We start from the raw sequence: 27,730 nt of genomic DNA on the forward strand, positions 1-27,730 counted from the left end.
CTATGGGATGGTGCATATAAAAGATTCCTTGCTGCTAATCAAAAAGAGTAGCCATGAAGTGACGACAGCAGGTTTCGTCTCTCAATATCTGTGTGGTCCTTAACTATATGTCGACGCCATGTAACCATAAATAAAAAGTGTTGTGTGCATTGCTAAATAACCATTTCCTTTCTTTCTTTCCTGTTGGTAGATATAGGATACAGCACAGCATAAAACAATGCGTTAGTTATACACATATTACATTTAGTTAAGCATCTGTACCAGTATTGCTAGAAAGTACATATAGTACTTGTTGGATTTCATGTTGTATGATCTCTTCCTTCATCAAACATCCAAAGATTCATTCTCCATCTACTGTAAATCATAAAATATTAGCTTTCTTAAAATTTAACAAAATGCAAAAAAAGTGACATATTGACTTAAAATTTTAGTGAGTACTTCATATCAAACACTGAAAAAAAAGAAGAACTGAAGTGTAGGATCGACTGAATATTATACTTCGCATCAATTTGGACGTTACAGACAACTGTAAATGTAGTTATTGTTTGGTTTAATCAGTAGCACATGGCCATTATAGTGTAATACATTAATCACAGACAAAATAAATACACAAGCCATTCCATCATTTATCTTTTACTCTGTAGTTTATTTACATTAATGATATTTCTACCATTCCATTGTAAATTATTATTTCATTATTTATCAACTGTTTAGTAATACAGGTATTTGAAAAAATTACGTTATTTTATTTTGTTCCACGTTTTAATCGAAGATATATTTATTTGAAAAAATTTCATGATTTATCCATCATCTGATGATACAGATATACATATATCTACCATTCCATTACATGTCTAATAATACTATCTAGTGATATTTTTTACCCTCATAGCTATCAGAGCTTGAAAGAGCTGTTATATTCTAATAGCATAATTCTTTAAAATTCATCTTGGAGTCGTTATTTTTATCCTTAACTGTCCCATCACTGCCTGCTGACTTATTTCTAACAGACCATGTGTTTTCTGTAACAGGACATATTTCTGATGGCCTGCTGTTTTTAAAAACAAAAAGTAACGGCTGGCCATATTTTATTTATATTTTTCAAGCCCTGCCTTTTATTATTTATAGTTGATCAAGATTCGATGTTATTTAAGGCTTATGCACCATTACCTTATTAACTGTTATCCTTAGATTTATATAAACCTGTATCCATGGTTTAACCTATGGTTTATTTACTATCTTGATAGTGATTATAAATATTTTCATTATTCTTGTCAATGTATTTGTGACCATCGCTTCCTGTACATGCTGCTAGGACCTTCATGAGTTGTATAAATTGTATAAACTGTACGTTATCTGTTTTAATGTATTCTTAATTATTTCTAACAAAGGACATTACTTTTTGTTCATTCTGCTACAAACTTCTTGAACTGTTTAAACTGTATAAATTGTGTGTTATCTGTTTTAATATCCATTCTTAATTATTTCTAATAGAGGAACAGTTAAAAGAAGTTTATTGCTCTATATTGTGTACCTTAAATTGTTTACTGTTCATAGGATGGTTGCCTTTTGGGTGTTCATAAACGCAATCCCAACAATGGGTTCTGAATGTAATCTCGGAAATTACAGTTGGTGTATCTCCATCTCATCAGATGGAAAATAAAACATACATTAGAAACATGACAATATAATGTCTTAGGTACAATGTTTCTACTTTGTTCCGTTAGTTTGTCTTTGTATTGTTACAGTTTGTTATATGTACTGCTAAATGTGATTTGATGTGTAAAGTGAACTGTGATATTGTATGTAATACTGTATATTATATTATAGTTATTACATGTATATATATAGTAAAGGTACACCAGTATAAGGTGTTGTTTCAAAGTAACTGATTCATTTATTATGTACTATGTGTATATAATGGATATCTTTGTAGATAACCCAGAGGTCAGGTTCGGTATTCAAGAAAAAGAGATGATTAGCTAAGTTTTCTGTAATTAATTGTATTTGTACTTCCGTCCAATTGTTTTATAAATGCATGTACATATAGGTCATGTAGTATTGTTTTGGTAATTTTATATTGTTTATTTTCAAACCAAAGTCCCTGTACATTTAGTAGTTTTCAAACTTTAGAATCGTTTCAGGATTTAGATATTTGCCAAGCTACTTTAACTTTGTGATTACCTGAAACTTCAACTTCTAAAATCCATACGTCTAGAATTTAACGGGTAGAGTACATTATACTTTTTAGCCACTATTGGGAATGGAAATTTATTGGTTTGAGCTATATTCACAAGTGACCTAGTTTCTTTTAAAACTAAAAAAATTTCTTTAAAATTGTTTTTTTGTTTTGTCTATTTTTTGTTGCCATAATTCCATTTATATTTAATTTATTTATGCATTATATATTTGGATTGTTTTTAACATCAAAAGTCCGTCCTTTCTTGTTTGTTAATGTATGTATTTTGTTACTGTTCCAAGTATTTATCCTTAGAATTACAGGGACCGTCATAACATTCATTATTTATTTTTGGTTATGTTGTTAACTTTATTCCTTTTCTGGGATAACTGTTTGTTAAAATTTATGTTTGTATGGTCAGATATATATATATATATATATATATATATATATATATATATATTGTATTACTATTAGTGCAAAAAAACTAATTATATTTTATCTTTTTACTTACTATCATTTATTAGTGCCCTACCGGTCCAACCAGAGGGGACTACGTGTATATAGGTTTTTTCATTGTCCTTCTGTCTATATGTCTGTCCCTCCTTCCGTCTTTCCCCTACCGGTCCAACCAGAGGGGACTACGTGTATATAGGTTTTTTCATTGTCCTTCTGTCTATCTGTCTGTCCCTCCTTCAGTCTTTTCAGAACTTTTGTTTCGTCATAGTATTTTGATTTTGTGTATAGTTTATCATGTACTGTCACAGATCGAGTTTGATTTCCATGGCGATTTACTCATTTTTGATAGGGTTATGGCTCTTGATTCCACTTGAACTTAGGAATTTTTTTTAAAATATTCCGAACTTTTTATTTTTTGCGGTGCCTCCTGATATTGATTTTAAATTCTGTATATAGCTTTATTAGCTACTGTTACAGATCAAGTTTGACTTTGATGGCAATTTACCCACTGTTCACTTAGTTATGACCTATATACTTAGGAGATGATAAGAACATTTGTTGGGCCCGGTAGGGGACATGTATTGCTTTACCAGTACACTCAGAATGTGCGTTTGAAATGCAGTAATAAATTACAAAATGTTGATATTTAAAGAGGGTAAAATTATTGTTGAAAACAAGAGAGTTTGTCTAATATACATACTTATGGAATGTTTTGTCTTAATGATTCTGCAGCATTTACCATATGCAAAAAGTGATTACTTCTACCTCCCAAGTAATACATTCCATCACATCTAAAGTTGTTATTTGTTTCCCTTTTCAAAGATGAGCAACTCTTTTTGAAGACCGGATATAGATATGGATAAGTAGATTTGAAGCGTCTTGTAATTAATAATGTAACATCAGTCCCATACAGCAAGAATACTGTAGCTAATATTTTGTGTAATATTTACAATAAATATTCTGTGTATTTATTTTTGAAATTTTTGTTGTTTTATTTTTTGTACTTATGAGGTACCAGGGTAGGGGGTTGCATGATTTATAATAAAATAGATTTAAACTTAAAAGGTGCATTCTGAAAGTAGCAGTTGTCATATTTTGTTATGTTTACATGTATTTGTGATAAATAACTACAAATTAATAGATCTAACACAAACTTTGCATACCTTTATTCAGGAAACTGAAATTGTATTTTGCTTGCAATCATGTCCAATTAGATTCCTGTCTTATCACATTGTAACAAATCAGCAAATCTTTCAAATCTGGAAAGTCAAATGTCTGCAGTTAGGATACGGCCATCAGAAACAGATGAGGTGCACAAAGACAGCAAACTTGTCAGCAACATCCATCTAACATAGCATAAGAAATGTTTGACTCCAATGAATGCACCCAATTCTATCGGTCATCCTCCTATAGATTCTCCAATAATTTGTTTTCCTACTAGTAAATTAAATTGGTTGTAATTTTCAGTGGGTAAATATTTGAGGATATAATGTTTACTTTTTAAAGCAAAAGTTGATAAATAATTTTAGCAGCCATTATGCAACTTGGACATTACACTTAATTTCTTCAAACTCAGGGGGGGGGGGGGGGGTATGCCCATGTGTAAATGTTAACACATTACGTTTTGTGAAACAGTTACAGAAGGTCAAATGGAATAATAGTAGATATAATAACAATGTTACACATTTACATGCAGGAGTAGCTAGTTGGTCCTCTGTAACTGCCTACTGAGGTGTTATATTTATTGCATACTGCCTTGAAATATGTTTATATTTCTTCATTGCTTTAATTTATTACATTTGAAAGTGCCTTCCTTATTATTGACCAGCAGTGGTAATGTTGTAATAATGCTAGTTCTTGTACTGTTTGCACATCTGTTGGTGAAGTTGTCAGGAAACGGTCATCTTCAAGCATAAAAACTGGATCATAATTTGGTGCACTCCACTTAATGTTAAAAATTCAACATATTTTGTGTTTTTAAAAACCAAACTGGTTTGCTAATGTTTTGTATGTATTTGGTAAAGTTGTTGGCCATGGAATGCAAAAAATAAATACGACCAGTAGGTCGGACCAAAGTTAAATTTTGAATGGGTTGTTATGGAAAACCATGCAGTTTAGAATAAGTTCTACATTGTACATATTGAGATAAAGGACTTGGTTAGTTAAAGGTTCACTTTATAACAAAATTACTAAATATGAGCTACATAGTGGATCAATCTATTTTACTGTATACTTTGTATTTCTAATAAGTAAAAAGTGTTATTTCTACTTTTGATTTCACATAAGGGTTGCATATCAACTTTGGAAAATACCTATACTAAAAATTGCATATTTATTCGAAAACAAGAATAACATCATTAATTACATGATGTAATTTATGAACGTTGCAGTACATCATGACACAGCTAGTTAGGGACAATCCACATGAATTATGTCGCTGTTCTAGGGTATTTCCTTTTAGCTAAAAAGTAATTTTAATGTAAAGATTTTCATACATGTTAGTTATGTTATCTTCGAATATTTAACTACAACTTGGCAAAACATTTTTTATCTGGTTTTAACTTCACTTTATTATAAAGTTAACCGTTGACCATTGTTCAATGTCTGCAAAATGAAAATAAAAAACCCTTTTTATTCATATATAATTTTATTTTTGATGGAGCCTATTTAATTGACAGATGGTTTATACTGTATAAATCCTATACAGTACACGAATGAACATAATGCTTAGTTCTCAAATGAATTCAATCAGGTCACTGTCAGTATTTATAAATAATTTCTTGCCGATCAAATTTGATGAATTTGGTATGGTGGTAAATATTACTGCATATCAGTAATACTTGCAAGTACTTGTTATGTATGTCCATTTTGTATTTTAACATTTCAGTTATGTTTGGTATGATGCAATGCTGTGCGATTCTAAAGTGGTTTTTAAAATAAGAAACTGTATTTCCAGGCCCATTACAAAATAAAAAGACTATTTTCAAATGTTTTTGTTATTTCTTTTTCATCAAGCTGAAAACTTGCTGACTAAATGTGTCGTCGGTGTACATTTCATTAACCGATTTCATGTTGTTAATTTTCATGCTTGTATCCAATTACAGTTCAGGCACAGTGTCCTGGCACACCATCAGTTATCTGTGCTGTCCGTCCAAGATGGTGGGTCGTTGGTGTTTTACAGTCTTACACCTTCCCAGTGAGCCTTTTAAAACTTGCTCCGAGTCTAAGCCAGTACCGAGATTCAAACCCAGTACCTAGAGATGTACCAGCCTCCAATCCCATCACTGTACCACCAAGGCAAGTCGGGTACATTTTGTAAAACTGTTAAGTGCCTCTTAGACTATTTTTTAAAATGAAATCTTTAACTTAGTCCACCAAGTGAGTAGATAAATACCCATCTTGATCCCCCCATAATATTCCTAGTGTATCAACAGCGAACCAACAGTGTGATCTTGCACAAAAAAAAACCCAAAACAGCGTTCAATAAAATAAATAATAAAACATAATGCATAATATTGTAGATTTTAATATCTTTGGTATAAATTAAATAAATATGTTTGTAGGAAAATACTTTATGAAGTATGAGATTATTTCCTGGTCTGTACATTAACTATAAAATGGTTAACAATATCTCAAGATGAGCACTATCATAGAATATATACAAAAATCCACATTCTTACACATGACTCACAATGTTTTACAGCTCGATATATAAATAAACATTCTGTTCTTTCAGGTGACTAGTTTTTGCAGGGAGTAATTACACAAAACGTCATAAACCTTAGCATGTAAACATAAATTTATCACAAAACCATAATTCGTAATTGTACAGCTAGTCACAAACAAAATTGGCTCCAGATCTTTGACAATCGTGTGAATGATTGTTTTATTCACCTCCAACTTGAGAACATCTAGTTGTGCTTGACCCATTTTAGGTTCACACCTTAAATGTAGAACATCATTTACAGGGTCATAATGGGTTTTTCAAAATGAAACTAGTTATTTGACGCAGATAGTCTATTGTTACAGACCTGTCTTGTGCATCAGAGCATGCTTGTTTTGTAATACCCGATATGGGTGTTACATTTTCTACCTAATAACTAAACTCCAGTTCATCGGTAATCAGAGCACAGCATGGTCCATGCTGAGAAGACGAGAGTCTGCACTCAAATCTCTAATGACGTCACACGATGTCGTTGAAGTCTTGGACACTATTAAGAGTCTTGAGTTTAGATTCTAAAAGTTTATAAACATGGGGCCTGGTTATTACGAACTTCCCTAAAATTTATTTTATTATCAGTATCATTTCTACAATTCAACTACAAAACCATAAGGCACAGTAGAGATACACTGTAAATGCCACTAATGTTTCTTCATTCTGGGCTGATTTTCAGCCCATTAATAGAGCACCAAAATAGTATTTCTTCTTGTACCTTGCACCTGGGTTTCTGATGCCTGAAGGTGATACATCTGACAATCTCTGACATCCAGAGATTAAATAAACACTGGACAAACAACCTGGAAAACGTTTAATGATTTTGGAAGGGGGGGGGGGGGGGTTCAGGTGAGTTTTTCCTCAATGAACAAGGGCAGGAACAGTTTTTGGGGCAGTGCTAAACTATGGAATTTGGAAAAACATCCATCAGATTTCCCACACAACATAACAATAGTTTTTTGAACGTTTACTTTTTAAAGCTACACCTTGTATGTGACTGACATCGCGAGTGATGTACGGTGACGGGCAGAATTACCCCCTGTGATTGTAGGACTCGCAACATTTCTAGTATTGAATCAAGCTCGGCTTGGAATTGGCGTATTTCAAGATTTTTCATGTTCACAATGTTCTTCCACTTGTTGACCTCCTCCTGCAGTTCCACCGACGCCACCTGCTGGGTGTTTCGTATGATCTGCTGCAACTCCTGCTCCCTCTGTAGGTGGCGCTCCTCCAGCTGAGTTACCTTCTCTTGGACCATTTCAAAGTGCTGCATTTCCTGAGAAAAAAACAACCCCACATTAATTATGTTAAGTCTTTTAAAATATATGTATCTCAGGTACTGATGCTACTATATCAGCCCTAAGATATTGGCTCTAAGATATCAGCACTAAGATATTGGCCCTATGATATCAGTGCTAAGATATTGGCCCTATGATATCAGCACTAAGATATTGGCTCTAAGATATCAGCACTAAGATATTGGCCCTATGATATCAGTGCTAAGATATTGGCCCTAAGATATCAGCCCTAAGATATTGGCTCTAAGATATCAGCACTAAGATATTGGCCCTATGATATCAGCGCTAAGATATTGGCCCTATGATATCAGCGCTAAGATATTGGCCCTATGATATCAGCACTAAGATATTGGCCCTATGATATCAGTGCTAAGATATTGGCCCTATGATATCAGCACTAAGATATTGGCCCTATGATATCAGTGCTAAGATATAAGCACTGTAATAGCACTACGATATCGGCACTAAAATATTGGCACTACAATATCAAGCTACAATATCGGCGCTAAGATATCGGCGCTACGATACCAGTGCCTAAGATATTGTCACATAAGATATCAGCACTACGATATCAGCACTAAGATATTAGCACTAAAATATCAGATATCGGCTGTAAGAAATTGGTGCAGCTCTAAGATATGGGCTCTAAAATATCAGAACAGCTCTAAGATATTGGCACCAATATACATGTATCAGCACTAAGATATCGGCACTAAGATTGCAGCACTAAGATATCGGCATTAAGACATCAGTACTAAGATATCGGCACTAAGATATCGCACTAAGACATTGGCACTAAGAGATCAGCACTAAGATATCACACTAAGACATCAGCACTAAGATATCACACTAAGACATCGGCACTAAGACATCGGCACTAAGAGATCAGAACTAAGATATCAGCACTAAGAGATCAGCACTAAGATATCAGCACTAAGGTATCAGCACTAAGATATCAGCACTAAGATATCAGCACTAAGACATCAGCACTAAGATATCAGAACTAAGATATCAGAACTAAGATATCAGAACTAAGATATCAGCACAAAGACATCAGCACTAAGACATCAGAACTAAGACATCAGAACTAAGACATCAGCACTAAGACATCAGAACTAAGATATCAGCACAAAGACATCAGCACAAAGACATCAGCACTAAGAGATCACACTAAGATATCAGAACTAAGATATCAGCACAAAGACATCAGCACAAAGACATCAGCACTAAGAGATCAGAACTAAGCTATCACACTAGACATCAGCATTAAGAGATCAGCACTAAGAGATCAGAACTAAGATATTGCACTAAGATATCAGAACTAAGATATCAGCACTAAGAGATCAGAACTAAGATATCACACTAAGATATCAGAACTAAGATATCACACTATAATATCACACTAAGATATCACACTAAGATATCAGCTGTAAGATATCACACTCAGATATCAGCTCTAAGATGAAGTCAATGTACTGACTGGCGAGTGATTCTTCTTCGCTTCTCTCAGCTTTTCCTGCAGTTTCTCCACATGGGTCTGCAGCGCCACCTGGTGGATCTTTAACGCGGAGATCATCTCGGAGTCAACAGAACACCGAGCCAGCTGTTCCTGAAGGTGCTTTATCATCACCTGGAAACACAATAGTAACTATTGTAAAACTGTGATCATTAAGGGGACTATCCTGAGTTTGTAGGCATCTTAAAAGGTTTTCAGCAACAAAATATGTTTACATTTTAATGTATTAAAATTTTAATTTACTTGTATTTTTTTGTTTGGAATATGAATATAAGACAGTGTTTAAAACCCCAGGATATTTGTGTGTTTATTTTGTTGGGGGGAACACATGGAAGTCTTGATAGGTCTGAAAACTCAGGCATGTCCCTTTAATATGTTAAGAGATCATATTTTATATGGTCAATTGCTGAATTTTGTTGATAAACAATAAGAGGATAGTATTTGTATTTATTCTCAGGTAAAGCCGCACGCCCTAGTCCCATCCAGCGAAAATAAATTATAATTTGGTTAATCTACAAACCTGTAACACACTTAGATCACGTTTTTATCAAATGGAGTGAAAAAGCAGGTTTTATATCTATAAATACCATGGGAATCCCCATGTCCCAATTGCTTGAAATAATTTTGAAAGTTAGTATTCTGATGTCACCAGTAGATGTTGTTCGAAGCACAACAATGCCTACGTCCCGACAAATTTCACAGAGTGCGCACAGACTTGGGGTGCGTTCCTTTCACCTCTCCTGGACATGTTCCAACTGTTCTGTCCTGGTTGTATCCCCTCTCCAGATATCGTAAGACTTAGCAAAATTATTGGTTTTAAGGGTTTGTAACGTTTTGTATTGAGATACTTACTTGTCTGAACATTATTGTTACTGAAAATTTTCACGAACTGTGAAGAAAAACCTCACAAATGAACGACAAGCAAATGACAACAAATCAACGTTTTTTTCTCAGAGGCCCGTGGCATTTTATGAAATACGAAAAATGCATTTTGTGGTATTACAAACACCAGGATTACAAAAAAACACTTCAGGTGAATGGAAATGTATATTCTAAATAATAAACGGTAAGTAAAGTGCAATTTTATTTGTGAAAAAATGGGTTTAATAGCAGAAAACAACGGTGTAATGGTTAACAACTAGGGCGTGTCCCTTTAATGAATAATCTTTCTAGACGTTATACCAAACACATATTTTAATTGTCCAAGTGGAATAAAAACAAGCCCATCTGAATGGTAGAATTTACTGGAAAATTTGTTTAGCACCAAATAGAATGGATGAATGAATGAATGGATGAATGAATGAATGAATGAATGAATGAATGAATGAATACTAGAGTGAAAAGGAGCATCTGAATTTTAAAAAACCCAGATTCTCATAAAATGAATACAAACTGAATCCATATAAGAACTCGTCAATCTATTAGAACCTGAACGCACCTCCTGAGTGTCACATTTACTGTGTAGTTCGGCCAGTCTGGAGGTAGAGTGTTGTAATACATGATCAGATAGTAAATTCTGTACATGTTCCTGGTGTGAGAGATGCAACTTCTCAATCTACAAAAATAACAGTGGTTACTGCCATGTGACTATCTCTTATTTTTCAGTCATTTTAATAGTTACATACAACACCTGAATGGAAGGAAGGAAGGAAATGGTTTATTTAACAATGCACTCAACACATTTTATTTACGGTTAATGACCACACAGATATTGAGAGAGGAAACCCACTGTCGCCCCTTCATGGGCTACTCTTTTCGATTAGCAGCAAGGAATCTTTTATATGCAGCATCCCATAGACAGGATAGCACGTACCATGGCCTTTGATGTACCAGTTGTGGTGCACTGGCTGGAGCGAGAAAACACAAATGGAGCCAACCTTTTCAACCATTATCTTAACATTGATAAATTCATAAAGATTTCCTTACCCATGATCCATGGATCCATGAAGTACGGACCAGTCATTTATAGTTGATGATTAAGTCTCATCCAGAAATTATCGGATGGATTTTATTTCCAATATTTGCCATGCAAAAATAGATATATTCACATATATATGGACACACTAAATCCCCAATAACACTACAAATGTATCTTCCTCCAGTGTTTTGACATTAAGATTTGACATGGAATAAAATCAAATTGCAGAAGAATCTGAGTATATTAACAAACTTTTTGAGAGTACTGCTAAAGCAATACATGTCCCCTACTGGGCCCCAACACATTTTTGTATCTCCTAAATTCAAGGGCCACAACTCTGTGAAAACTAGGTAAACCGCCATGAAAGTCAAACTTGTTCTGTTACAGAACAGGATAACGCTAATTTTAACTCAATATCTTGAGGCATTGCAAAACAAATTTTTCTCTGTCAAAATAGGTAAATAGTCATGGAAGTAAAACTCGATCTGTAACAGTACATGATAAAGCTATACAGCTCCATATCTCAAGGCAGTGTGAAAAAAACATCCTAAAATTATCTGTCAGACAGACGGACGGATGGACGGACAGACACACATGATGGAGATGAAACCTAAAGTTCCCTCTGGTTTGACATGTAGGGAATTAACAAGATTATAACTTCTAAACAGTCATGTTTACCTGGTCTTCGTAGTCTTCTCGGTTCTTCCTCAGTAAGAACTCCATCTCAGCCAGTGACTTGCTGAAATCAACCCTCTGCTGGTCTAGGGTCAGCTGTAAGTCATCTACCTGAAGTTTAAACAACATCCATTCACCTGTCTACTTTAACTCATCTACCTGAAGTTTAAACAACATCCATTCACCTGTTTACTCTAACTCATTTACCTGAAGTTTTAATCAACATCCATTCACCTGTTTACTCTAACTCATCTACCTGAAGTTTTCATCAACATCCATTGAACTGTTTACTGTAACTCATCTACCTGAAGTTTTCATCAACATCCATTTAACTGTTTACTCTAACTCATCTACCTGAAGTTTTCATCAACATCCATTTAACGGTTTACTCTAATTCATCTACCTGAAGGTTTCATCAACATCCATTTAACTGTTTACTCTAACTCATCTACCTGAAGTTTTCATCAACATCCATTCACCTGCTTACTCTAACTCATCTACCTGAAGTTTTAATCAACATCCATTCACCTCTACCTGAAGTTTTAATCAACATCCATTCACCTGTCAATTTACAGGAAGTTAATAACTCAAAGCTTCCACCAGACTAAACAACTGCTACTTCGGTTATGCTGAAGTATTAAATGTATGACAACAGCTTTCAAAATGAATACGTAGTGATGAAAATAATGCTGCCACCTCATGACATTTTAAACTAGGGCTATTTGGGGTTTAACATATGACTATGGTCTTCTTTTCTTCAGTTATTAATCATTAGAGGTCTACTATTGGCTCATTCTAACACATCGTCTTCAGAGAAAACTTGCTCCATTTTTTTTAAATAACAGTAAGGGATCTTTTATATGCACTTTCCACAAACAGGACAGCACATACCACATTCTTTGATATATCAGCTGTTGAGCACATGCTGTGATGGAGAAAACCCCCAGAGAATGGTTCTGCCAATGAGGTTCTATCTTATGACACACACACACCTCAGTTAAGTGCTCAACTGACAGCTAATGCCTGCCCAGATTGTGACTTATGAGTATCAGACTGAAAATCAGAAGCCAACATTTGATAATTCTGACACAGTCTTCAGAGCAAACCCAGTATATGTTTCTATTAGAAGCAAGGGATCATATATGCACATTCCCACACAGGACAGCACATACCATGACCTTTGTGTAGGTATGGGAAAAACCAAGTTGAGTCTATTAATGACTAATCCCACCTTAAAGCCTTCAGTCTAGATTAAGCCTGTTCCAGAAGCAGTAGTCTTAAAACCAGCCCTGACCTTTGTTCGAAGATGTTCGTTTTCTAAGAGAATGTCCGACAGTTGAGAATCGGCGAATGAGCTCGGTTCATACGGTCGGACATTCGTCTCTCCACCAGTGAATGTCGTGAAGCCGTTCGCCACTTCACCATTTGTCTCGCTCGAGTCCGGTCTCTTGTTGCTATTTACTTTTGTAGCATCTGTAAATAGTTTTATAATGACAAATGTCAGAAATATTGCTTGTATATTAGAAATAAATACAACAGATGTAAAACAGTTAAAGTACAGGGATATATTAGCACGGTTTTGTTTTAATTAACCTTCTGACTACTGCAGGCGAAATATCTCAACCGATGTCATGCCAGTCGACATACTGTACAAATACAGTACAGTAATATATTTGGCAGTTTTGTTTTAATTAAGCAGATATTTTGCTGCCTACCTGTGATGAAAGACCACTGAAACATTGATTGATTCTTTCAAAATAAACATTTGGGTGGGACAAGCACATTTCAGACAGGACAAGTAAAAAATGAGTGGAACTTGCCCTACAGGACAAGTGGATACTGAGAGTGAATGTAGAGCCATGAGAATGTATGTGAGACAGGGTTGATTTACTTCACTGTTCAGCATACAGTAAATACTACTAAACCTTGTTGCTATGGGCGACTAGTGAGACAGGGCTTATTTACTTCATTGTTCAGTATACAGTAAACACTACTAAACCTTGTTGCTATGGGCGACTAGTGAGACAGGGCTGATTTACTTCAATGTTCAGCATACAGTAAACACTACTAAACTTTGTTGCTATGGGCGACTAGTGAGACAGGGCTGATTTACTTCACTGTTCAGCATACAGTAAACACTACTAAACTTTGTTGCTATGGACGACTAGTGAGACAGGGCTGATTTACTTCACTGTTCAGCATACAGTAAACACTACTAAACCTTGTTGCTATGGGCGACTAGTGAGACAGGGCTGATTTACTTCAATGTTCAGCATACAGTAAACACTACTAAACCTTGTTGCTATGGGCGACTAGTGAGACAGGGCTGATTTACTTCACTGTTCAGCATACAGTAAACACTACTAAACTTTGTTGCTATGGACGACTAGTGAGACAGGGCTGATTTACTTCAGTGTTCAGCATACAGTAAACACTACTAAACTTTGTTGCTATGGGCGACTAGTGAGACAGGGCTGATTTACTTCACTGTTCAGCATACAATAAACACTACTAAACTTTGTTGCTATGGATGACTAGTGAGACAGGGCTGATTTACTTCATTGTTCAGCATACAGTAAACACTACTAAACCTTGTTGCTATGGGTGACTAGTGAGACAGGGTTGATTTACTTCAGTGTTCAGCATACAGTAAACACTACTAAATCTTGTTGCTATGGACGACTAGTGAGACAGAGTTGATTTACTTCATTGTTCAGCATACAGTAAACACTACTAAACCTTGTTGCTATGGGCAATAAGTGAGACAGAGGATTTATTCCACTGTTCAGCATACAGTAAACACTACCACACGATTGACCTAAACCTTGTTGCTATGTTGCAATGGGCGACGAGCCACTGTACCTCTAGCGACGCTGTGGACGAGCCCCCTCATCATGTAGATGATTTTCTCCTTGCGGAGTCGATCGACCGTCATGCTCAGCAACTGGAGCTCATGTTTCCTGTCATTCAGTTCGCCCTGCAGCTGCATCACCTGGTTCTTCAGGTCCACCTCCGCCTGGCGTGATGAGTCGTTCTTTGGTATGTCTGAGACGGAACATAAATATAGAACATTATACTCATTTTCACTAGATATCATTTTTACAAAAACAGAGTGAACTTCCTGTGTTAATGTCAGACCAAACAAAAGTGAGGTCAGATATCATGGGAAATTTACGAGTTTCTTAAAAATGATATCTAGCAAAAATTAGTACAGCATTTTATTTATTACCCACCATCAAATAATGTAAAAGTTTATACTTACTTACTCAACGAGACATGCGAATGCACACAACTAAGACCAGTGAAGATGGCGCCACTTACCGACATGACAGCATTTTGCTACGAATACGCGCCACCAGGTGTTCACGAGATGGGTAATACGTGTCTTTATCCTATAACTTACCCATGATATCCACGTCATAAACCCATGTCATCATTTAGTTTATCCTATAACTTACCCATGATATCCATGTCATAAACCCATGTCATCATTTAGTGTATCCTATAATTTACCCATGATATCCATGTCATAAACCCATGTCATCATTTAGTTTATCCTATAACTTACCCATGATATCCACGTCATAAACCCATGTCATCATTTAGTTTATCCTATAACTTACCCATGATATCCACGTCATAAACCCATGTCATCATTTAGTTTATCCTATAACTTACCCATGATATCCACGTCATAAACCCATGTCATCATTTAGTTTATCCTATAACTTACCCATGATATCCACGTCATAAACCCATGTCATCATTTAGTTTATCCTATAACTTACCCATGATATCCACGTCATAAACCCATGTCATCATTTAGTTTATCCTATAACTTACCCATGATATCCATGTCATAAACCCATGTCATCATTTAGTGTATCCTATAATTTACCCATGATATCCATGTCATAAACCCATGTCATCATTTAGTTTATCCTATAACTTACCCATGATATCCACGTCATAAACCCATGTCATCATTTAGTTTATCCTATAACTTACCCATGATATCCACGTCATAAACCCATGTCATCATTTAGTTTATCCTATAACTTACCCATGATATCCACGTCATAAACCCATGTCATCATTTAGTTTATCCTATAACTTACCCATGATATCCACGTCATAAACCCATGTCATCATTTAGTTTATCCTATAACTTACCCATGATATCCATGTCATAAACCCATGTCATCATTTAGTGTATCCTATAATTTACCCATGATATCCATGTCATAAACCCATGTCATCATTTAGTTTATCCTATAACTTACCCATGATATCCACGTCATAAACCCATGTCATCATTTAGTTTATCCTATAACTTACCCATGATATCCACGTCATAAACCCATGTCATCATTTAGTTTATCCTATAACTTACCCATGATATCCATGTCATAAACCCATGTCATCATTTAGTGTATCCTATAATTTACCCATGATATCCATGTCATAAACCCATGTCATCATTTAGTGTATTAACCCGTGTAATAATGGTATGCAAATTTGCAAGGTCTCTAGGTAATGTGTTGCTGTGGATGGGTCATTTGTTTACAAGCCAACAAGACCTGTATACCTGAGCATAACGTTTTCAAAGATTTAGTTAAAACGTGTGAATCAAACTAATTTGTGCTAATCGTGATGACATCATTACTGATGGCAGCGACTTAAGTACTGTGATTTACTATTTTTTTTATTAAAATGTTAGTTTAGAAGTGTTTTTGTATAAAAAGAATTTGCTACTTGTGTTTTTTTAAGATGTAAAATATCAATCTCATCTAGTTAATCAGTATCTGTGTCGGCAGCACCTCGACAAATACCGATTAACATAGACTCAGTTGACATTTTTCATATTAAAAAATACTTGCGACGAATCCTCTATTTATTAACTTAAATGTTATTTGTTTTCACATAACAGTGGTTTTCATTCTTCAAAGAAACACAATTAATAAAATTAAGGAACATTAGGCGAGTGCTTTCCCAATGGGCTATATTCTTCCACCTGTTTGATGAAAAGCTTAAGAAAAAAAGTTCGTAGTGGTATTAAAATCAGGAACTTTAGAAAATCCTAGAGGCTATTCATCTCTGATTGTTAAAAAGGTTTTAAATTGACAACATTTAAATCTATAATTATATCTAAAATCAAATACGTCCAAAAGAAACCAAGTGCTGGAATATGTAACACGATTTCCATGGGATTAAATGTCTCGCCTATCATAACAATTTTATAGTGCACTGTAATGAACATTCATAGCATGCAACGGTAAACCAAGTTTAACTGACCTATGACTTATAGTTTATGAAAAAATTATTTAATCGCAAAACTTTAACATTAAACTCTTACGCAAAAGCTGATGCTGTAAGAAAAGTAACACCTATATCTCACCTTTTCACAACATAACAATCTGGACAAACATCTGATGTTACACCTGCTGTTTCCCACTGAAATCTAATACATATATTATAGTCCGTCCCATCCTCCTACAAAAATGTTTTTTTGTAAATAATTTCAGTTTTGTTTGACATAAGAAGAAAAGTAAAAGTGTTTTGAAAATAACCAAAAACTACTATTTTTGTGTCCAATTTAGAAAACAAAAATAAATAAATAACTTTTGGTAAATTCGATAGTGTCAAAAAGCGATCCCTGCGAGATGGATTATAGATGAATGAACTGTCTTGACTTACGGTGCTGGTGCTTCAGATCTTTGATCTGAGTGCGTAGCTGTGTGATCTCCTTCTTATATCTTTCTCGCACACTCTCCAACTCACGCTCGAGAGCCAACGCATGTGAGTATTTGTGGTCCTTCAGGTCCTCCACCGGCTGTTTACCAGACCCAGATCCAGACCCAGACCCAGACCCAGACTCAGACAGCTGTCGCTCCAGGTCAGCCACACGATCCTCAAACTGTTGCTATACGGTGACGTAAAAAAAAAAAAAAAGGAAGGTAGGGTTAAGAACAATTTAGACACCTGTTTAAACTTAGGGCTATCAGCGGTTGCAAAACGAAGTACTAGTAGGCGTTGGAACTGACAGAGTAGGAGTTGGGGGTTTATCGAGAGCTACAGACACTCAGTAATGGGGGCACACTGGGGGGGGGGGGGGGGGTGCTCTACAGGCCGGAGTCTGTTACCACAGAAGTGTGCAATGTGGTCACTTGTAATGTATATAGTTGGTGAAATTGTTGGCCCAAGAATAGAGCAAGTATGATTCAGTGGCTTTCCGTTTGAAAAAGAAAGAAAAAAGAGCTATTTTTCCGTTTCATGTTTTTGTAAATTCCATTTCATTTCCGTTTCAGACTACAATACGTAATTAACAATTGAACTAACATAAGTTGTGACAAATTAAAGGGTCTAAAAATTGACTCAGTGACTGGTGTCGAAATGCGTCGCTATTCCTCATTAAATCAAAGTAAGCCTACATATTAGTAGCGAAAATCACATCAGGAGCAAAGGCTACAATGATAATAACTACATAGGCCTAAAGCATAATTGTCCAACAATTAAGTGCACTGTTTTATTCAACGAGGCTTAGGGTTCACAAAACGTAAACATTTATTTTATCATCTCTTTGACAGTCTAACGTCGTCTGCAAATTGAAGTGTGCGCGTGACACAGCGGAAATTTACAGTGCAACGTTCAGCCAGCTGGGGTTGTTTTTTTTTTTGCTAAACGTTTGCAAACATATTTTGACTGGTGGTTCCTGAAATGGTCATTCAGTTTAATGTGTAGCGTAAAAATCTGTCTTCCAAGACAAGCGTTAATGACAAACTTCTGGCTAAATTTACTCCTGAAAAAAAAAATTGTCCCATTTGCACAGGCGCAACAGACTAAGCAGTAAACCAGCCCCAAGTTCAGCCAGCAAACGTTTCGCTAATGTTCGAGAAGTATTTGATTGGTTCCCAATGTGACCATTTGGTTTACCGTGAAGTGCATAATCCAGTCTAGCGTTTGCCAGTAGTACTGCGCACGGGTCAATCGTCAGTTTTACAGCGTGTGGCAATAGTAAAATTGTATTAATTTTTTTAACTTCGTGGAAAATCGTAATTCCGTTTCCAAATGTAAATTCCGTTTCCGCGATCACGGAAAATCACTGGGTCTACTGTGCACATGAATCAAAACAAAATATATTTTAAAAACAAAGGCAATGAGCAGTAATGGACATACATATTCGTCGGAAACTCAAATTTTTCCTGAAGAAATTAACCCATAGAAGCCGAGCTATACATTCAGACAAGAATCAAGGAAATATGAACTGGAGTCTGAGCAACTGTGGCGAAAATAGATATCGGAAATGAGGGTAGTAAACGTCGTATGCGACGCGCGACACCTTGTTTTGAAACCACTGAGGTGGGATAATGAGAGGAAACCCGCTGCCACCACACAACGGACTAATCTTTTCGATTACCAGCAAGGGATTTTGTATATACAGCATCCCACAGACAGAACAGTACATACCACATAATTTGTTACACCAGTTGTGGAGCTCTTGCTGGAATGAGAAATAGCCAATGGGCTCACCAATGGGGATCGATCCAAGACGACCATGCATCAAGGGAGCACTTTCCCTGTGTGCTACCATTCCACCCCTTATGACATACACAATCTATCTATACCGTGACCATGTTCTATTTCTGACATACACAATCTATCTATACTTTGACCTTGTTCTATTTCTGACATACACAATCTATCTATACCGTGACCTTGTTCTATTTCTGACATACACAATCTATCTATACCTTGACCTTGTTCTATTTCTGACAAACACAATCTATCTATACCGTGACCTTGTTGTATTTGTGACATACACAATCTATCTATACCTTGACCTTGTTCTATTTCTGACATACACAATCTATCTATACCTTGACCTTGTTCTATTTCTGACAAACACAATCTATCTATACCTTGACCGTGTTGTATTTGTGACATACACAATCTATCTATACCTTGACCGTTTTGTATTTCTGACATACACAATCTATCTACACCTTGACCGTGTTGTATTTGTGACATACACAATCTATCTACACCTTGACCGTGTTGTATTTGTGAAATACACAATCTATCTACACCTTGACCGTGTTGTATTTGTGACATACACAATCTATCTACACCTTGACCGTGTTGTATTTGTGACATACACAATCTATCTACACCTTGACCGTGTTGTATTTGTGACATACACAATCTATCTATACCTTGACCGTGTTGTATTTGTGACATACACAATCTATCCATACCTTGACTTTGTTGTATTTCTGCTCCATAGCTCTCAGCATCGTGTTGGCCTGTTCATCCTTCCCCTCGAGTTGCTTCTGCAGGTTACTGATCTGTTTCTCGAGCTCTGCGATGGACGGAGACTTGGCGCTCTCATCCATCGTACTGGCGGCCGTCATCATCAGTGCCGGGATAGAGTTGGGGTCGCGGCGACGGAGGATCTGCTCCATCTCCTTGATCTAAAACAAGAATATTGTTTTGTTTAATGACTCCACTATAGCATATTGATTTATTAATCATCGGCTATTGGATGTCAAACATTTGGTAATTTTGACATATAGTCTTATCTTAGAAAGGAAACCCGCTACATTTTTCCATTAGTAACAAGGGATCTTTTATATGCACCATCCCACAGACAGGATAGCACACATAGGCGTTTGATATACCTGTCATGGTGCACTGGATGGAACGAGAAATAGCCTAATGGACCCATAGATGGCATCAATTGCAAACCGACAGCACATCAAGCAAGTGCTTTACCACTGGGCTACGTCCTGTCCCAAAATCAAGATGGAAGAAAAAATGTACAACTCAAGTGTGGATTTAGGGGAGGGTTCCAAGTGGTCAAAGTCCCATCTATTTTTGGTCAGGTTATCATCTGTCCCCTGTAGGTGAGGAAGGAAAGAAGGAAATGTTTTATTTAACAATGCACTCAACACATTTTATTTACAGTTATATGGCGTCAGACATATGGTTAAGGACCACACAGATATTGAGGGAGGAAACCCGCTGTCGCCATTTCATGGGCTACTCTTTTTTATTAGCAGCAAGGGATCTTTTATATGCACCATTCCACATTGTGGGCCTATCCTGTAAAATGAAGGACAGTTGGCGATATTCTACTTCAAAAGGAAAAGTGGGAAGATGAAAATGTCGAACCGGCCCGAAAAAAACCCTGAAATTGGCAAAACACACCGATTTGGAAGAAGCATTATTCTTATGGCTCAGCAATGCCCGTGCTCAAAATGTCCCTATTACAGATGAAATTCTGAGAGTTAAAGCCAGGTCCTTTGGTGATGAACTAAACATTTCCGACTTCGCATATTCCAATGGGTGGCTGCAGAGGTTCAAGTCGAGACACAGCATCGTGAAGCATGTTATATCAGGTGAAAGTGCCGGGGTTGACAAACAGTTGATTGCTAATGAGTGAACCGAGGCCAGTGACATTATATTATCAAGAATTACGCCTTAAAAGATGTGTACAAAAACGATGAAACGGGTGTTTTATTGCATGTTACCTGATCGATCCCTCTCAACGACGACCGACAACAAGGGGACCAAAAAATCCAAGAACAGGATAACGATTGTTTTATGTGCCAATGCCGACGGCTCTGATAAGCTAAAACCACTAGTGATAGGAAAATCAGCGAAACCTAGATGTTTTAAAAACTTTAACGTGAATTTGTACGTGGATTACGAGGCAAATAAAAAAGCATGGATGAACGGAGAACTGTTTACACATTATTTAACAAACTTGGAACACCATGATGAAATGAAAGAAAAGAAAAATCTAGCTCCTCATGGACAATGCACCAAGCCATATCATCCCAAAGAAACTGTCAAACATTAAAATTCACTTTCTGCCACCAACTACGACGAGCCATCTTCAACCACTCGATGTCGGCATTATCCAAGCTTTCAAGGGGCAGTACAAGCAAATGCAACTTCAATGACTGGTACAGTGTATTGATGACAACAAGACGGGTAAAGATCTGCAGCTACCACTGAGTGACGGCATTCGTTTTGTGAAACATGCTTGGGATTTCGTCAGTGCCACCACCATCAAAAATTGTTGGATTCACACAGGGGTCGTTCCTCGGGACCCTCATACCGACTTGCACCAAGCACCAGCCAATGAAACAACAGCGTAGCGAGATCTGGTTGGTGACGTCACGGGCCAGCTTTCAATCGACGAACAGCTGAGAATGGATGTTGACAGTTTGTCAACATTGACAACGAAGCAGACACATTTGCTAATATCAGCGACGAGCAGATTCTTGAAAGTGTTAAACAGATTCACGACGAAACGACTGATGACCAGGAAGAAGAGTCCGACGCTGAACCGGAGCCCATTCCGTCGGCGGTTAGTGCCAGGGATGCCATGAACACGGTGACATTTTGACAGCCTTTCAAACACGACTGAATGAGATAATTCAATCAGGTGCTCAAAAAAGATTAAAGAACAAAAATAAATGTATTTCACAGATCGATTGAAACTCATACATGTGCGCGTTTTACGTTTTAGTGTATTGACTTGCCTTGTTTATAGACATATAAAATAATAATGTTGTTACCTGGTTGTTGTTACTTTTGTTACTGTTATTTACATTTAAAACATGTCATATTCTTGACATTCAGCAACTTAAAAAAAGAAGAAAAGTTTGGTAGTAAACCCAAGGCACCGCCAAAATTATCTTGGAATATTGGTTGGTGTTAAATCGAGGTTATACTGTACATTAATGTTATGACATTTTCATTAAAGAAGACGTTTGCAGAATAAACTCTCTCACCTAGTATAAACTGATCTGATGAATAAATCAATAATTTGCAATGAAACATTTAGGATTAATTTTTTTTTTCTTTTTTAATTTAATAAATTTTAATATTTTAAACAAGCATTGAGATTAACAGTTACAGATGTAACATTAAAGCATGTTTCGATGAACTAGGAGTTAAGAGTTTGTGAGAAATGAAACCTAAACACAAAAACATAACTTTGAAGTTAAATGTAAAAGTTAATGTCGCTACAGCTGCTGTCGAAAACGTAAAACCTATATCTTGTTTTTTGACTTCATCAAGGTGGTCTGTATATATGAGAATAATTTTTTCTTAATTATTATCATTTAGCCTGAAGACACCATACCATCATTCCTTATGTGATTACTCCAGTCCAGTTTAGGAAATAGGTCTTTACTAAAATATTTATTTAAAATACAGGAATGCTTTTCCAAATCTTTCTTTGATAACCACAAGTAACTTGACCTCTGTAATATTTAAATAATCCACTGGTTAGAAATTATTTGTTATTTTTATTAGTAACTAATAACAAATGAACATGTGGTACACTGCCATAAATGAGATGGAGCTCTGACTTAACGGCAGATAACTCCAAATATTTGTGGTCAACCTCTAAACATTTCAACAAAATGGTAATTATAAATTTCTGTTCTATTTTGACAACATAAACATGCACAAGTGGAAAGTGGTGATCAGTCTGCAGCGAATAAAGATGGTAGTTAAAAGTATCCCACCTGTCTTTGGTAGTCTTGTATTCTTTTAGCATCAGATGTCCGTTCTCGATCACGAAGTTTATTTTCTTCCAACCGTTTACCAGCCTGAAAGCAGACATAAAATGTTTGTATGTCATAGGTGAACACATAACCACTTTGGACTGCAGTTCTTCCGTACTAAAACATTACCTGTGTTGGTTACACACCCATAGGATATCACATCCCACTGTATCAATGTTGATACCAGACTAAATAACATTTGATTAAAATATGTAGGTAGTAGGATTTAGTAATTACTGGTCAGCGGATGTCAACATTTGATCATTCTGACACACAGAAAACCTGCTACATTTTGTAGTTTACCATACCTAGCAGGCAGTCTTTCTGTCAAAACAATAACTTGAGGGTATGTAATGAAAACAAAACAGATCATAAGTGGCCCTATACCATACCTAGCAGGCAGTCTTTCTGTGAAAACAATAACTTGAGGGTATGTAATGAAAACAAAACAGATCATAAGTGGCCCTATACCATACCTAGCAGGCAGTCTTTCTGTGAAAACAATAACTCGAGGGTATGTAATGAAAACAAAACAGATCATAAGTGGCCCTATACCATACCTAGCAGGCAGTCTTTCTGTGAAAACAATAACTTGAGGGTATGTAATGAAAACAAAACAGATCATAAGTGGCCCTATACCATACCTAGCAGGCAGTCTTTCTGTGAAAACAATAACTTGAGGGTATGTAATGAAAACAAAACAGATCATAAGTGGCCCTATACCATACCTAGCAGGCAGTCTTTCTGTGAAAACAATAACTTGAGGGTATGTAATGAAAACAAAACAGATCATAAGTGGCCCTATACCATACCTAGCAGGCAGTCTTTTTGGTTCGAGTGTTGCGGTGTATACAACCCTTCCGAGTTTGACCCTACTGTATATTATGTCAAAATGTAAAGAATATATCCATTAATTTCCAACATTTTAGGGTACTCAATTTTACCCTTCATACCGTTTGGCAGAAACCCTGGCATGGGTGGGGATGTGGTGGGATGTGCGGTGGCGGTGGCGGGGGGGGGAGCAGTTTGTCTTACTTCAGTTTGCACTTCTTGAAGCTTGGCGTTCAGTTTACGAATGATATCATCTTTGTCCTGTAAGGTGTGCACACTCTTGTCTAACAGTTCCTGGTTCTCAGCATACCACTTCAACTTCCCCTTCAACTGGTCCATTTCTTCCCTGTGCTTCGCCTCCAGTGCCTGTAGTAACATGAACAATTGCATCAGCAAAAAAACAGTACTCACTTTTTCTGCCATAGGCATATTGTCTAATGCATACTGAAGCTTTCTCATGACAAATTAATAATCTAATAAATGTAAAAGCTAATCTTCATCTACATAACTCCTGTGTATCGTGCTTATACTAAAGTACAAACTGTAAAAAGTTCTCTTGTTCTCCATATTTATAAAACTTTAAGGTTTAGCTTCAATGCTTTATTAAAGTCTTGCCTATACAAACAGCAAGTAATAAATGTCAGCAGACTGCTTCAGTGTTAAATCTATATTTTAAAGTTTTTTAAGTTGAGGCATTCTATTTGTATGAACATGTCACAATGTTTGTTTGTTTTGTTTTTAATTGTTTTTTTGCTTTTAAATAAAGTTTATTAACCCCAGAAACAAATTGGGTGGTGTCGTGGATATGTCTTGATGTTAATGTTTCCACATTATGAGAAAGCCTAACTTCAGACTTATAAAAGTTTTATAAACAAAGTTTTTGAAATGACAAAATATTTTCAATAGACTGGTCACCGTGATCTGTTCTGGCTCGGTAGTTCTGGCCACATCAAGATCTTTCCGCAGAGATTCCCGCTCGCGGACCAGCTGATCTATGTGCTGTTCCAGTTCAACCGTCGTCTGTTGTAGAACTCTCAACTCTCGCCGAAGATTGTCCTCAAATCTCTGCAATCAAAGAACACAAACATCTCACAGCTATTTACCACAGTGTAATAGGTAAGTTTCTATCATACAGTAAAAAACCAAAATATAGTGGACTGTCTAAACAGTGGATTCAAGGGAGAGTGTTGGATGAGAGCTACTGTCATCAGAATTCAGGCCCCGGGAAAGAGGGCATGGGGTGTCACCCCCTTACACAACGATCGGCTCCCACGTAAAAGTTACTATATGTGCCTTAATTAAGTATGCCCCCTCAAACACCAGCTGGCTATGTTCTTGCACTGGGTGAGACTTTGAGAATGTGCCAGTTTGCACAGGTTAGTTTGGACAAAGTTCACTGTATCTCTACTTGCCTGTGATGTAAGCAAATATACACAAGCTAGCATTTTTAACAGGAGCAATTAGTTGTAAACCCTATCAAGCAATTACTCGTAAACCCTATCAAGCAATTACTCATAAACCTTATCAAGCAATTACTCCTTAACCCTATCAAGCAATTACTCCTTAACTCTATAAAGCAATTACTCCTAAACCCTATCAAGCAATTACTCATAAACCCTATCAAGCAATTACTCCTAAACCCTATCAAGCTATTACTCCTAAACCCTATCAAGCTGTTACTCCTAAACCCTATCAAGCAATAACTCGTAAACCCTATCAAGCTATTACTCCTAAACCCTATCAAGCTATTACTCCTAAACCCTATCAAGCAATAACTCGTAAACCCTATCAAGCTATTACTCCTAAACCCTATCAAGCTGTTACTTGTAAATCCTATCAAGCAATTACTCCTAAACCCTATCAAGCAATTACTCCTAAACCCTATCAAGCTATTACTCCTAAACCCTATCAAGCTGTTACTTGTAAATCCTATCAAGCAATTACTCCTAAACCCTATCAAGCAATTACTCCTAAACCCTATCAAGCAATTACTCCTAAACCCTATCAAGCAATTACTCCTAAACCCTATCAAGCAATTACTCCTTAACACTATCAAGCAATTACTCCTTAACCCTATCAAGCAATTACTCCGTAACCTTATCAAGCAATTACTCCTAAACCCTATCAAGCAATAACTCGTAAACCCTATCAAGCTATTACTCCTAAACCCTATCAAGCTATTACTTGTAAATCCTATCAAGCAATTACTCCTAAACCCTATCAAGCAATTACTCCTAAACCCTATCAAGCAATTACTCCTAAACCCTATCAAGCAATTACTCCGTAACACTATCAAGCAATTACTCCTAAACCCTATCAAGCAATTACTCCTAAACCCTATCAAGCAATTACTCCTAAACCCTATCAAGCAATTACTCCGTAACACTATCAAGCAATTACTCCTAAACCCTATCAAGCAATTACTCCTAAACCCTATCAAGCAATTGCTTGTAAATCCTATCAAGCAATTACTCGTAAACCCTATCAAGCAATTACTTCTAAACCCTATCAAGCTATTACTCCTAAACCCTATCAAGCAATTACTCCGTAACCTTATCAAGCAATTACTCCCAATTAAGTCTGAAACTTGAAACAGGGGGTTGAAGAGGGTTATAAAACAATCCCTCTGAAAATGAAAAAATCTAAAAATTACAGTAATAATATCTGCAAATTAAAAAAAGTCACCTCTTAAACACACACATCAAAAGCTAAACCAAATTTCTCATCTCGTGTTTACCTTTGCTTCCCTTAATTCAGCCTCAAGCTCTGCCACTTTCCATGCACTGACGGCCGACTCACTGATGCCCTGTGCTATCTGCTGCTGTGCAGCTAGACCGGTTATCACTCCCTTGTTCATCAACTGGTCTTCTTTCTGCTCCAGCTGGGACCTTGAAGGAAATAAATAAGTATTTTATCCACCTTCTTTTGGTAGATGCCTCATACGTCTCATTAAAAATCTGTCTTGAATTTTGATCACTAATCAAGAAAGCTTTTTTCAAAATAAGGCCAAAACAAAAATTGCATGTTTCTGAGAGTCTGCTAAAACTATTAGGTAGGGCAAGTCACATTGTTTTTTACACTATCTTCACTCCTATGGAAACCATATAAAATGTTATGCATCTACTCTTTTCACCCACTTACTACAAAAAAGCAAAAATGTGTGTGTATAGACAGACAGACAGACAGACAGACACAGACACAGACACAGACACACACATACATAAAATAGGGTAGCCTTCTTTTGAGGTAGGGTCAGGGTCCCACAAACACATTTTTTTTGCCCAATCCCAATCTTATGTCCTGAGTGAAATCATTTTTAGTTGTCACGAACTTTAGCGAGTGACAATGAAAATTATTTCACGAGGTACATAAACATGATACGAAATGGTAGCGGGTTTAATATCCTATTTATTACCCATAATCAACCTTAAGCTATATCGCTCAACTCATTTAGTTAACGTTCCTGTAAGGTTGTAGTGCACCAGTTGATGACATAGAAGTGTTACGTCCCACTTGGCGTTCTAGTGGGACGTATCACTTTGAAATGTACCAAGATG

At 36.4% G+C, this 27,730-nt stretch overlaps 1 protein-coding gene across 1 annotated transcript in view; it reads right to left on the minus strand.

The window, feature by feature from the left end:
• Positions 1-6,148: 6,148 nt before the first annotated feature.
• LOC121372247 (centrosomal protein of 162 kDa-like) overlaps positions 6,149-27,730 on the minus strand; it is a 53,795-nt gene continuing 32,213 nt past the window's right edge. Inside the window, exons 15-26 of the mRNA XM_041498539.1 lie at positions 26,911-27,061; positions 25,089-25,238; positions 24,378-24,539; positions 23,304-23,387; positions 20,016-20,231; positions 17,458-17,683; positions 14,623-14,805; positions 13,055-13,233; positions 11,764-11,871; positions 10,606-10,722; positions 9,132-9,281; positions 6,149-7,629 (exon numbers count right to left, since the gene is read on the minus strand). Of these exons, the coding sequence (XP_041354473.1) occupies positions 7,321-7,629; positions 9,132-9,281; positions 10,606-10,722; positions 11,764-11,871; positions 13,055-13,233; positions 14,623-14,805; positions 17,458-17,683; positions 20,016-20,231; positions 23,304-23,387; positions 24,378-24,539; positions 25,089-25,238; positions 26,911-27,061 (2,035 nt within the window). The 3' untranslated portion in view covers positions 6,149-7,320. The remainder of the gene's footprint in view (positions 7,630-9,131; positions 9,282-10,605; positions 10,723-11,763; positions 11,872-13,054; positions 13,234-14,622; positions 14,806-17,457; positions 17,684-20,015; positions 20,232-23,303; positions 23,388-24,377; positions 24,540-25,088; positions 25,239-26,910; positions 27,062-27,730) is intronic.

The sequence above is a fragment of the Gigantopelta aegis genome, chromosome 4, assembly GCF_016097555.1.
Source record: "Gigantopelta aegis isolate Gae_Host chromosome 4, Gae_host_genome, whole genome shotgun sequence".
NCBI lineage: Eukaryota > Metazoa > Mollusca > Gastropoda > Neomphalida > Peltospiridae > Gigantopelta > Gigantopelta aegis.